Source organism: Siphateles boraxobius, unplaced genomic scaffold (genome assembly GCF_051911475.1).
Source record: "Siphateles boraxobius isolate OS27281-9 unplaced genomic scaffold, OSU_SipBor_1 101, whole genome shotgun sequence".
In the NCBI taxonomy this organism is placed as follows: Eukaryota; Metazoa; Chordata; class Actinopteri; order Cypriniformes; family Leuciscidae; genus Siphateles; species Siphateles boraxobius.
The window spans coordinates 122,501-136,896 of NW_027508702.1; the positions used below are offsets into that span (position 1 = coordinate 122,501).

Genomic DNA, 14,396 nt, shown 5'->3' on the forward strand with positions numbered 1-14,396 from the left:
TTTATATGTGCAATAAGACACTGCAGTGCATTTCTCTGCACATCATAACACACCCTTTAACTGTGGTAAAATCACTGTAATGCATGTCTTCGTGTGGCCTATTGCTTTAATCAGTGCTGTAGATATTCTTTGTTTCTATTATTTCACCGACTCCTGTGTGAAGGTGAGCTTCTTGAAGTCTGTGCCAGTGCCTCAGGGGTTTTGACCTTTGTCTCTCTCTGACATCTTCAGCTCCCTCACTGTGGTTGATCTGCAGTTGCCCTGCAGCTGTGCCCCCCCCCCCCCCCCGTTTCCCAGCAGCCCCCTCTTCAAAGGCCACCAGAAATGTGACAGCTGGCAGGAGAACTTCTCCTTTCATTAAGAGCGCTCACTGAGCCCTGTTGTTGATCACGTGCAACTGGTGGTGTGTTGACCTCGTGCCACGGAGCATAAAAGAGCTTAAAATTGATTCACACTTAACTTATGTTGGAGTTAACGTTTCATGGGTTAATGGCACGATAAATGGACTGATATGTGAAGTTCAGTGCTGGAACAGATGTGGTCTCATGACCTTTGATAATATGAGGGTTTTGTGCATCGATATGAGAAAATCTTGAATATGCAAGTTCAATAAAAATAGTTTTAGTTCTCAGTTTCACACATTCAACATGAAACGTGTTCATGGAAGATTTTTCAGTTAAGCCTAATAAATGGAGCAATTAATTACTTTTTGAGAGTTTTTATATTTAGATTTTTTATATTCTGTATTATAAAGTCCTATTGTCATTTTCATTTAAATCGGGAAATACATTTTTAGAATTTCAAACAATTTTATTGTATTTCATATTTTGTCTCAAGAATTTTGGACCTTACTCTGTATAATATTAATATTAGTTAATTAGTTAAAAAATATAGATTTATTATTTTATTGAAATTATAACAAAACAAAAACCCTGAATAAATAAATGATATATAGCCTATATATATATATATATATATATATATATATATTACATTTTCATCTTTTTGTGCTTGCATATGTTCGAGAAAACTTTTTTTCTTCATTTAAATCTGGAAATAAAATGTTAGGATTTTGAAAAATATTATTTGTATTGTTTGTTTTTATATAGTGATCTCATGATTTTGGACCGCACTATATCTATATATAATTTTTTTCTCTTTTTGCAGATATTTGCAGATGTTTTATTTTATTTTATTTTTCATTTAAATCTGGATATAATATACTATATAACAATATATATTATATAATATACTATATATTAATATATAATAAAAATAATATATTTCAAAATTCAGAAAAAAAAAAGTGGGGTCCAAAATCCAGAGCTAATACTTAGTGATAAATTATATAGGCCTACATATACACATACATACATACATTTTATATAGGCTACTATATATTACATTTTTCTCTTTTTGTAATTGCAGATTTTTAAGAAAACTTTTGTTTTTCCATAAATATGTTCTACGCATGACCAGCTCAAATCCTCATGGTCATGGATTTCGGCGCAAACATTTTCACAAATCACTTTTAAATGTGAAAGGGCATTTTTAATGTCAAGCAATCTCACAGAGGTCAGATTGAGATTAGAACTATGGGTTCTGAGGGCAAAGGTCAAAGAGTGACCGCCGCAACTTACTCATTTGTACAGAATATTTGCAGAGCTTCATTACCACTCCCAAGGTTGAGGAAATTCCCCAGATTGACCCATGAAACCTTTGAATTATGCCTCATATAAATATTAAGAGAGCTGGGTGGGGATAGAGGTCAGATTTATTTAGTTTGATTAAAATTAATTCTTTACTGTGGATTCTTTGCGACTCTGAGTAACATGCTAGGTGTACTATGAGTGTTATTTTTAATTTACCTTACAGAATACAGCTGTAACTTGAACTCATGTGGTTGCCATGGTGGAGCCAATTGCATTATGATCACATCACATTTAGTGACCTCTGACCTTTAGCCTAAATGTAAAGTAGAGCTACCTTGTGTAATCAGAGAGAGTGCTGCTTAGTTACAGTACAGGAAACGGGTTTGGGTTTGATACAGACATGCAGTGAAACATATAGGGTGGACTGAGTACAGTTGAGACACTTTTTGCGTTTTGATTTTTCACACGAAAAGAAGTGAATTTCCACATGTCATTTCATTAGCTTGTAGACTAAGATATCATCAATCAATAATACCCATAAGTAGTTTATATTTCCACAATTAGCTCATAAAAAGGTGCTTTTTGTCTCAACCTTTTCTCAACTAGCTACTCATATGTGGTCCAGGTGAGACAGTACCATGGTACAGTCGAGACACCCATTTTTAATGACGTAAAGGTACTAAACGTTCATTGCAAATATAATAAATAAAGACAAATAAAGAAAATAACAATTGGGAAACATGTTTGTTTATTCATCCATTTAAATTCATTCATTGCATTAAAATTAGCACTGGTTTAAATGTATAAAACAGGAACAATATTAATATATTAATTAATAATGCACAGTTTAAATATCACAAATAATATATTTTATTTTCATTTGCGTCCTATGCTGGCTAATTACGACGTTAAACCTGTTATCATAACACTGAACAACCAAACAGTGTGTTTCTTAATAGAACTCTATCTCGGGTACAGATACACGTGTGTCTCAACTTACCCCGCTGGCCACCTCGCACATTTCTCTAGATTTTGCAATGATCTTGCATGACACAATATCATGAAATATGTCTGTTTTGAGGGCACAGAATAAAGTTTGTGATTATACCAGTCACGTTTAACAGTCACATAAGCTCTTCATTGTGGAGTGTGCATGGTGAAGTGAAAGTCTTATCTTAGAAAAAACACTTTTGCTGATATCTTCGGATCGGAGATGCGTCCATTGTTCAAATTTCCCATGATCAAACTAAAACACATGTGCACAGAAAAATTCACAACTTGTGCTTGCTGCCAACGCAAGTTATTTAAGGTGTCTCAACTACACAATCATACACTATTAAGGAACATGAGAGACCAAACTCCATATTTACAAAGAGTTCCAGGAAAAAATCTACAAAACAACACATTCCGTGTTAGTAAAATGACACAGAACAGTAGTGACAGACATTGCTGTTTAGGTCGTGCTCACATTTCGGAGAATTTTTCAGTGATTTGAAAGGTGAAAAAGGAAAGTTCACAGCAAAAATGCACTAAAATGAGTAGAATAGAAACACCCCAACCTCTGATCGGTGACTTTTTGTGTGCTTCACTCTTCTGCCTGGGTCAGAGTTTAACTTTAATGGATTGAAAGCATGTACAATAACGCCACCTGCTGGCAGGATACATATCTATCTATCTATCTATCTATCTATCTATCTATCTATCTATCTATCTATCTATCTATCTATCTATCTATCTATCTATCTATCTATCTATCTATCTATCTATCTATCTATCTATCTATCTATCTATCTATCTATCTATCTCAACATGAGGATTTAATATTCATAAAAAGGACCAATAACGATCAATCCTAAGATGCAAAAGCCAGAGTGAACACCATATTTCATTCATTTATTTTACACGCAGTCTGTGCAGGGTCATTCTTACACTTTCACTGAATAGAAACAGCAGTTTCTTCTGTGAGAGAACTTTTACTTTCGTTTCATGGATGTTACAGAACTCATAGTCAGCTGACTTTGGCCTGTTATGTAGCAGGGAGTGATTAACAAGTTATCGCGTTAAAAAGCAACACAATTAGGCTAATTATAGACTAATGTGTTATTTTCTTTTGTTGTTTCGTGATTTTTTTGTGTTTCATACATCATACATCGTTTTACTGTTTATATATATATATATATATATATGTGTGTGTGTGTGTGTGTGTGTGTGTGTGTGTGTGTGTGTTTTATCCTTAGGAAATAACAGTGTATTTTTTGTCACATCTTTATTAATTATTTATTTTTATTGCGTTGTTTATGTGTACTGTTTTACATGTTTCAATGTGTGCGTGTTTACTCAGTCACTATGCCGTATGGGCGGGCACGCGTGTGATCGAGAGATTCCAGACCCAGCTAATGGATTTCAGAGATGTCAGATGTGTCTGTTCTTGTTCGTCATGGTGCCTTTGCAGCGAGGATGAGTAACGTTACGGGGTTTTTCTTTTTTAAACTCTCCCATATTCTACTACTCTAACTCCTGTATGCTGCGTTTTTACTCTCGAATCTGAGTCCATTTCGTCTGGATCGGAACCGGCCATGACCGTGGAGCAGAATGTCCTTCAGCAGCACTCTCAGAAGGTAACCCGCGCGCACCGCCCGAACACACAGACCCGGTTCGGCTCGGCTCAGTTCGGTCGGTGTCATAAGGAGGTTTATGGTGGCGTTGAAAGTGCCAGTGTTTCAGTTTGATTGCTGCGGCCTAACGTTACGTTAACGTAACGTTATAGCATCACATAACTTAAGGCGCGCCTCACGTTTTTGTGTTTGTTTTTATTTATTGGACCTTTTATGCTTACACACTTAAGAATTTTAAATAAATTAAACAGTTTAAAACAACACACAACTGTAAATAAAACAACACAACCCCGTATAGCTAACAAAAGCTGCGAAATATTCGCGTTTGTGCTAACAGCTAAACCTGCTAACGTTAACTTAAACTTACCCCTAAAAACGCACTGAAATCTCAGTGAAAGTCTCTTAAATCTGATTAAATACCCCACCGAGTCTCTGTTTGAGTGTTCAGAAGGGTAATCTGACCTCTTGTTGAGTGTGTGTTTGATGTAGCTCGTGTGTTTATGTTCTGACACCCACACATCTGCTGTAAAATATGTTTGTAAACATTGTTGTGCCACATATTTGCGTTTTTTGTTCATTTATTTAATCTTTTTTTAAACACGAAAATTGTTCTTGTTGGTTTGTGGATTTCATCTGTTTGTCAACATACTTATGTCTGTTCATAAATATAATTTTTGTGGGCTTATTGCATTTGTAAACATTCGGTCTTTCTTGTTCTTTGATTTTAATCTGGTGGATCTCTTGTTTTTTTTTGGCATTTAACTTTGTTCATTTGTTTAATCTGTCAAGTTTACACATTTAAATAACGAATTTTGTCCGTTTTTTGTGTCATTATTTTATCTCTTTGTAAATATGAGGCTTTTCTTGTTTGTTTGTGTTGTGTAATAGTGTTTTTGTAGGTTAAGTTCAAACAAATGTCTTTCTACTGGTTGTTTAATATTATAGCTTTAATCTCAGATGTACGTTGATGTGTTGTTTTGGCTTTTAATAGTAGTGTAATAATCTATTTAGTTTAAAAATAGGTTGATTATTCATCAGATTGTTATGTAGTAACTAAAGAAGCGATTTTGTGGTCTTAATTACACAAGATGAGTTTTCAAAGCTGAGTTGCAGCAGGTGGTGGGGAATATAAAACTGTGTATTTCGCATAAACTGAAAGTGAACGGGTTGTAAGGTTCAGCAGTCCGTATTTGGCACAGAGCGTGTGTTTCGTTATCATGTTACAGTTGAGAAATGTGTGTTACTTAGCCCAGTGCATCCATACCACTATCAGGGAGGGGTGTGCCACCTTGAGTGTCGAGACGTGCACATACTGTGTTTCATGTCATATCTTGAATGGAAAGGCATGCAATGCATTAGACGGTCAGTGAAGCATCCCGTATCCGCCTATGTAATGATGTCAGTAACTCAAGACTTATTATGAGGCAAGCAGAAGAACACTTCTATATGATTCGATAGAGCCCAAACTAAAATGATCAGATGAGTAGAAACCGATCAGTCATACTGCGCTTCGCTCTTGGGAGGAGCGTTGCTGTTCCTCCTCTTCGGCTTGGCACAGTCTGTGTTTGACTCATGCTGTTCCTGATCATAGCCAGGACTGAGATACTGAGATAGGGCCAGTACTCTGTTTCCCATCCAGAAATGCGAGATGTTGTTCTGTTTGCAGTGTGTCACAGTGATGCTGGTGACAGCAACCCGTTTGATCCTGGTCTTGCAGAGCAATATTTGAACGTTTGATCCATTTGCCAACTTATTCTGCCAAAACCCGCCCACTTAGACAGAAAGAGAAAAAAATGACCATCCGCAGTTAGCTTTTTTTAATATGACATTTAGTGTTGGGTGAATGAATATCATATTCACTTTATAAGTCTCAAGCGCATCTGTTGGGTTGTGATAACATAAACATCATACACTTTAATATTTTCATGTTATGCCTGCAAAGCCAATCTCAGTGTAAAAACAAGGGAAATAAGCACACACAAATGAAATGCACAATATCGGTCGATATGAAGCTGTATATAGGGGATGTATAGTCACAAGCACAGGAAAGATTCATTTTGATTTACTAAACAAAGTGTTTTCTCTTGCATTTTCCTCACAGCACCAGCAGACGTTACTGAACCAGCTGAGGGAAGTTACTGGAACTACAGATGTTCAGCTGTTACAGGAAGCCCTGCAGGTGAGCTCTCCGTTTTTATAACTCCATATATATGATATATTTGCAGCTGATTTGATCGATGGACTTTTAATATTGTTTTCTCAAAGGCAAGTTATTTTCTTCGAGCATGTAATGAAAGGTGTTTGTGCCCAGGCCAGTAACGGAGACCTAGCCGAGGCGGTTGCCTTTCTCACCGAAAAGAATGCCAAGGTCCCTCAGCAAGATGAAGCCGACTATTACCAGACGGCCCAAATCACCAATGATAGATACATCAGTGTGGGCAGCCAGGCTGATACAAGTACGTATTTAAATCTAAGAACAATGATTGGCCGGAATCCAGGATAAGATTATGCTGCTCTGTGATGAAGTACAACGAAATGCCATGACGCAAAGGTTTCCGACAGCTCGCAAAACTGATTTATAAGCACTTCTAAAATATATAGATGTAAAGATTTCGATTTCAATCTGTATTTTGGTACCTGACCTTGAAAAGTGAGACTTTCGGATTGATTCATTAACTTCTAAACTGCAGGAGTGAATTTGCTCTGCTGTGTCAAACCAGAGAATTCATATTTTTGCGACACGTCTTGCTGAAATTCGTCTTTAGACAGAGAGACTGAAACAGTGGGAGCTCTCTTATAAGTGCATGCACATCATCTCAGAGAGATCCAGCCTCTGCTCCCCACAGCTTGTTTAAATGATTACGACACAAACCCCAGTCCTACTACTGAGAAAATGCTGACAGGTAGTTCGGCATGCTTCCTCATGTTTTTATTTGAGCTCTCAACATGCTTTTTTCCTATCACTGTGACAGTGTGTTATAACCTTGTGTGCTGTCTAACTAATGAAATATCAAACAGGCTGATTAATCTGCCAATATTTGAGCATTTTGATATTCTTGGCATTGGCTCATAGGCGTAATTTGCGGATGGGACGGCTGGGACATGTCCCCACCACTTTTTGCCTGGGTCGATTGTGTCCCCACCACTTTTGAAACATCTCGCGGCACGGATGTACCAATACAAATAAATAAAAAATCTCCAGTTAACTCTAGTAGAGCATTCATTTCGTTCGTTTGTTAAATAAGAGGCGATCTGAAATGTGTTGTTTTTTAAATCAAGTGACCAAAGTGCTCGTTGCCGCTGCTATCATTGGCGCGGATACAGTTTTCTGTTGTGACTCGCGTAAGTTAGTCTTCACACGGACGCACGCGCGCTTCAATCCGTTGCGGAGAGACTCTCTATTCGTTACGGTGAAATCACAGAACATAATGCACAAAAAAAAACCGTGTCCTTGCTTGATATACAACCCTTAATAAACAATCGGTTTTAATGAGGGGGAAAAAACTATAGTACTTAATGCGGATTAGAATCCAGAAACTCTGACACGCTTGGCAAAGGTTCTGCCACTGGACCATTAAAGTACATGTGGATAACAGTCCGATCTATGTATTTATTCACGTGAAAATTCTCGCCACTAACACAATTTATTAGATCTCATTAAACGACAAATTAAACACAATGTACTATTGTATACTATGTACCACACACACACACACACACCTGTCCCACCTTTTTAAAACAAAATTACGCCACTGCATTGGCTGATTAACAAAAGTGTTCAATGTTACACAAGACAACTGTTAAACAAGATGTCTGTGCATGATCACAAATAAAACCATTGACTCCAAGCACAATGCGACACCCATGGTTTGCTAGTAACCCAGTTTGGGATGTTCCTGTGATTGTTTCAGATGTAATTGATCTCACTGGAGAAGATAAAGATGACCTGCAGCGGGCTATCGCTCTCAGTCTGGAGGAGTCGAACAGGGCCTTCAGAGAGACGGGCATCACCGATGAAGAGCAGGCTATCAGCAGGTGGAGTTTGAACTCTAGACTGCAGTATAAAATCAATCACATAGCAAGTAGAGTTGTATCAGAACTCTTTTATACCGTGTGCGACCAGACAGAAGTGATGTTGGGTGTCTTTGTGCTTCAGAGTCCTGGAGGCCAGCATCGCTGAGAACAAGGCCAGCCTGAAGCGCACACACACTGAAGTATGGAGCGATTCACCCAACCCGTACGACAGGAAGAGGCAGGATAACTGTCCCGTAGGGCTGAAGAACGTGGGCAACACGTGCTGGTTCAGTGCAGTCATACAGGTCAGTGTTTGATTTCTTTACAGTTAGAAACACATTTGATTATTCAATGAACTGAACAAATGAACAAATCACAGTTTAAATCATTATTTTTAATTGTCTTATTTGATTTTTTAATTCCCCAGACAGTTTGATTGTTAGTCTCACATGTTGCAGATCTCATGTGAACGAAGCCGAGTTGGCTTTGTATTGCAGTTATTAAAAACAAAGAGATATTGCTGTATCAATGCATCAGTATGTTCATTATTATTGACAATTCAGATGACAAAATTCCATATGTGCATCTAGACAGTGCTGGATCATGTTTTAGAGAACTAGAGTAGATGAAAAATGGCAAGAAAATGTATAATAAATAAACATACACTAGTTTGGGCTCATTAAGATTTTAAAAAAAAGAGAAAAATTATACTTTTTTCAGCAAGGACGCATTAAATTGATCAAACATAACAGTAAAGACATTCATAGTGTTATACAATTATATTTCAAATAAAAGCTGTTCTTTTAAACTTTCTATTAATCAAAGAATCCTGAAAAGAATGCATTATGGTTTTATGCAATTTAATTTAAGCAGCGCAACTGTTTTCAACATTGATAATAATAAATGATCCTTGAGCAGCAAATCATCATATTAGAATGATTTCCGAAGGATCATGTGACACTGGAGTAATGATACTAAACATTCAGCTTTGCAATCACAGGAATAAATTACAATTTAAAATATATTAAAATAGAAAACTGTAATAATATTTTGCAGTATTACTGTGTTTTTTTTACTCTATTTTTCATAAAATAAATGCAGCCTTAGTGAGCACAAGAGACATAAAAAAAATCGTACCAACCTCAAACGTTTGAATGTGTGATTACATTGTTCACAGTAATGTCCAAGACTTGCATATCTGTTACCATCTCAAAAACGACAATTGTAACTTCTGGCTTTTTGCATGTTGTTGCTTTTACAAACTGGTGAGAACTGCAATATTATAAAATATACCTGGTTTTACATTTTCTTATTTTTTATTTGTTATATAGAATTTATTTACTACATTTAATATCGTTTATTAGCCTAACTTTAGGCTATTTATATCACCATTCAACTTAGCATATTAATATAGCACTCATTTATGTGTGTATATCGGCTTTTTTACAATAACTCTGAATGACTTCGGGTCCTACTGAGGCCTGATTGTTTGTGTCTGTTGGCGATGTCAGAACATGAACCGTGTAGAGAGCTGAGTACTGTCACATGTTGTTTACCTCCTGTGTGTAACCTGACGCCTGAAGAAGCCCCTGCTCACGGAAGAACTGCAGCCGCTCTGGCGCTCAGAGCTCTGCGTGTTTATAGATGTGGACGAGGAGACTCTAAATGTGTGAATCCGTCACCAAAAACAAGACATCAGTCATTCACACTATGATGCGACTGTTGCGACACTTCAACTAAGCGCGAGAAACATGCCAAATGCTTTTGCGTTTTGTCTAAAGTATCATCACAAGGTTGTGTTGACATTCAGAGCTGGTACACACTGTTTTCAAACACTGATATTTATCTTTTTTATCTGTCTATATTTTCCAGTCTCTTTTTAACCTGCTGGAGTTCCAGAGGCTGGTGTTGCATTATTCGCCCCCTGCACGGATGCAGGACTTGCCCCGCAATCAGAAGGTGAGATTGCCGCCCGATACCCATGTCCACCGTGAGTTAACAACAACTCGCATGCCATAAGAGCTTCCATTTCTCACCGAGACACACTTCCAGGAACTGTGACCTTGCTTGACCTGGTTTGAAAGCACAGTTGCATGCTGTGACATTATCGTGCTGTTACGAGCAGTGATTTTCACCCATCCGACTGGCCTGTGACCAGAGGAGGTGAAGCAGAGGAAGTGCTTTATCAAGGTCTCTGTGTTCTAGCTGTTAAACTGTCACATCAGCTCCTCCAGACTGTGTTTTTAAGTGGAAGAAGTAGTGGACAGTGTCCGGCTCAGCGGGACAAACTGCTGTCTTTAGGATTTCTGTCTTCGTGTCTCTCTCTGGGGACCCTGAGCCTGCGAACGGGGTCAGCAAACATGGCCGCTAATCTGAGCTTAACCTCATCCACTGATAGAAGACCACAGAGCCCTGGATTCGTTCTTTTCTCTCTCCTTATTGCTCATACTTTTCGTCTGCTGGGTCAGTGGAGAAGCTCTTTCTAGACTTTAATCTATTCTCATTTAATACTGAAGAAAGAAAATCCAGATGATATGATCTGGTGAAGGTTTCTGAGCCCTGTGTGGCATTGAGATGTTTGTAACGCAAAGATCTCCTTAACTGATTGCAGACAGACCTAACTAATCAACTCATCATTCAAATTCACTCAACAATTAGCCATCATACCTTATATCCGGGGCTTAAAACGAACTTTTTGCCTCACCTGCCAATGAAATGTACCGGCCATAAATATTTTTTACCGGCAACAAAACCAATTTCAGATACCAGTGAAAATTCACAATCCTCTATTCCAATTTCATTATCATAGCTAAAAATACTAGCATAACTAATATCAAATAAAAAGATTATTAATGACAAGTAAACAGTTTTACAAACAGTGATACAATAACAAATAATCAAATTACAAGCAAAAGCACTAATGAATACAATATAACAAAGATACAAATGTAATAAACAGTGTTTTTCAGGTAGGACTAACAGTCGGTTTCAGGTACAAAAATATAATGCATTAAGCAAATGTATAACACTGCATAGTCTTCACTGTATAAATTAAACACGCTTATTAATGAATCCTTATTAAAGTTATAAAGGTTATTCAGTCAAGAGCAGTGATTAATTTCTAGTAAAAAAAGAGTAAAAACAAACCGGACAGCAGCTGTGATATTAGGCTGCTGTCACTTTAAGAGTGAATGCACTGATCTAATGTACTGATACACATGCATTTACTTTCTCAACTGTTTACGGTCAGTTAAGACATAATCGACTCTGTTTACTGGAATTCCCTTTTTTGTTATAATTATGTGTGAATTTGTTCGCTGAAGCGCAGCAAGATGTGAAAGAGTTCTATTCAGTATTTACGCGACTTTCTGGGCACGCGCAAAACTTTCCACACAGCACGCAAGTAACGAACTGAGCTCCCTTTCCTGACTTGCACTTGAATATTTAAATTTACAAGGCTTAAACTTTTGTGATGGTGCAGAACTGGCCCAACAACTGTCCCGAGTGTCGTTCATGTTTGTTCACATTCATGCATTGTTAGAATTCATAAAAATGTTACTGGCCAACTGGCGTGTGACACCATTTTATATACTCACCAATGCGTGTTAATTTTAGGCCCTGCTTAAAGTTAATATTTTACATTTTTATGCGTTTGGCAGACGTTTATCAGTAAAACCCATGACCTTGGCATTGCTAGTGGCGTGCTCTGCTGTTTGAGCTGCGGGAACACTTTTGTGTTTTTTCTCTGTGGCATTTAAGAATTTGGTCTCCATTTGTATTCCCACAGGAGCACCGGAACCTTCCCTTCATGCAGGAGCTGAGGCGCCTCTTCTCCTTGTTAGTGGGCTCCAAGCGGAAGTATGTGGACCCGTCCCGAGCCGTAGAGATCCTCAAGGACGCCTTCAAGTCCAGCGAGTCTCAGCAGGTAAGGCACTGAGAGACATGTCACAAAAAAACTGCATTTCCCTTACTCTTTTAAAATAAACAAGAGTGCTTCTGTGTAGACATACTCTAACTTACACAACGTGAAGATTTTGTAATGCTTTTAAGAAGACTCTAATACCCACCAAAATTTATTTGATCAAAAGTTCAGAAACAGTAAAACTGTGAAATGTTATTACAATTTAAAGTAGCTGTATTCTACTGGGTTAACATCACGAAAACTAGATTAACATATCATGAGTGGGCTTCAGGGAAAAAACAAAATGCTACAAAAATAGGGACCTATTTATAGAGCTCTCAATATCTGTGCCATGGGTCAATCTGTTTTATTCCCTCTCAGCATCATAGATAAGCCTGACCTTTTGATTAATATGGTGCATTTTTGGCACATGTGCACTTAGTAAGAGAACAGACAAGTACAAAATTGTTGTTCTAGGACCAATTGAGACCACCAGTTAAAACAAGAATACATTTGTTCAGGATTTGAATTGGTTTGTTTGTTTGTACAGCAGGATGTGAGCGAGTTCACCCATAAACTCTTGGACTGGCTGGAGGACGCGTTTCAGATAAAGGCAGAGGAGGACAGGTAAGATTCTGTACAGAAGATCTGATGACCACAAGCTGTGTTTCTCTCTCATATCATTCAGAATGATGTATGACCACATGACAAATTCAGCGGGAACAGGCATTAATGATGATTAATGTGGTACATTAACCTGTATGACTTCAATTAGCACTGTTAAATACCTGCTGAATGCAGTCCTCGTGTGACTCCTACAGCCAAAGGACACTGACTCCTCTAGTCCCGAACATTTCCAGCCCCGTGCGACTCTGTTTGCTCTTGTTCTACACAGGGAGGGAGAGAAGCCGAAGAACCCGATGGTTGAGCTTTTTTACGGACGTTTCCTGGCTGTAGGCGTCCTGGAGGGTGAGTATCCATCGGCTGTATGAGTCCTCTCCCCTAGTTAATAAAAGTGACCTTGTGTTGTTAATGTGCTGTGGAGAACCCAAGATGTAACGGTGCTGGGCTTATTAAACATGACAGCACTGATCATAACTGGTTACATGCAGACTGCTTATTAGGTGATCATTTTATCTTCTTAAATTTTTTAGCACATTTGAGTACCAAATTAATCAAAATATCATTGTAAATCTAGTGGATCCTCACAAAAATATCTGGTTTCTTATTTAAAAATGTTTAGTTTTAGGATGAGTGTTTAGTATTTCCAATTAGATTAAGTCTATTAATAAGTACACTACCATTCAAAAGTTTGGGGTCAGTAAGATTTCTTTTTTTTAGATTTTTTTAAAGAAATGAATACTTGAAGTTTGCACGGATGTGTTAAATTGATCAAAATTGACAGTAAAGACATTTATAATATTACAAAAGATTTTTATTTCAAATAAATGCTGTTCATTTGAGCTTTCTATTCATCAAAGAGTTAAAAAAAAAAAGTATCACAATTTTCACTAAAAGATTTAGTGTTGAACTGAACCAGTAAGATTGAACTGTTTTCAACATTGATAATAATAAATGTTTCTTGTGCACCAAATCATCATATTAGAATGATTTCTGAAGGATCATGTGACACTGAAGACTGGAGTAATGATGCTGTAAATATAGAAATTAAAAACAGTTATTTTAAATTGTAATAATACTTCTAAATATTTTTTTTATCAAATAAATGCAGTCTTTGGAAGCATAAGAGTCTTTCAAAATAAATGATAAAATTTTACAGACCACAAATTGATTAGTATTTGTATGTGCGAGTGAATGTAAGGCCGTAAACATATTCTGCGCAAGTACATTAATGCAAATTATTAATGTAGCAATGCTGTCTCAATTTGTTATGCATGTTTTTCCATTACATACTTTCACTGTGATGCATCCATATGATGCCCACTAAATAAAGTGATAACATGGACAAGATAAGAGATTATCATTATACGGAACACATTAGAGAGTATATAAAGACAATGATGTGAGCATGTGTGTGTGTTCACAGGAAAGAAATTCGAGAACACTGAGATGTTTGGGCAGTACCCTCTCCAGGTGAACGGCTTCAAAGATCTCCACGAGTGTTTAGAGGCAGCCATGATTGAAGGAGAGATCGAGTCTCTGCATTCTGCTGAGAACTCCGCCAAATCAGGACAAGAGGTTTGTAGAGATGTT

General features: G+C 37.3%; 1 protein-coding gene across 3 annotated transcripts in view; it reads left to right on the forward strand.

The window, feature by feature from the left end:
• Positions 1–3,991: 3,991 nt before the first annotated feature.
• Positions 3,992–14,396, forward strand: part of LOC143752183 (ubiquitin carboxyl-terminal hydrolase 25-like) — a 36,719-nt gene continuing 26,314 nt past the window's right edge. For 2 of the 3 annotated variants that reach the window (XM_077245282.1, XM_077245292.1), the window contains exons 1-10: positions 4,016–4,270; positions 6,369–6,446; positions 6,579–6,723; positions 8,179–8,302; positions 8,424–8,586; positions 10,154–10,240; positions 12,069–12,206; positions 12,733–12,809; positions 13,078–13,151; positions 14,230–14,381. In XM_077245282.1, coding sequence (XP_077101397.1) covers positions 4,229–4,270; positions 6,369–6,446; positions 6,579–6,723; positions 8,179–8,302; positions 8,424–8,586; positions 10,154–10,240; positions 12,069–12,206; positions 12,733–12,809; positions 13,078–13,151; positions 14,230–14,381 — 1,080 coding nt within the window. In that variant the 5' untranslated portion in view covers positions 4,016–4,228. Of the gene's footprint in view, positions 4,271–6,368; positions 6,447–6,578; positions 6,724–8,178; positions 8,303–8,423; positions 8,587–10,153; positions 10,241–12,068; positions 12,207–12,732; positions 12,810–13,077; positions 13,152–14,229; positions 14,382–14,396 lie in introns of all 3 variants that reach the window. The other variant, XM_077245271.1, reaches the window with a different exon arrangement.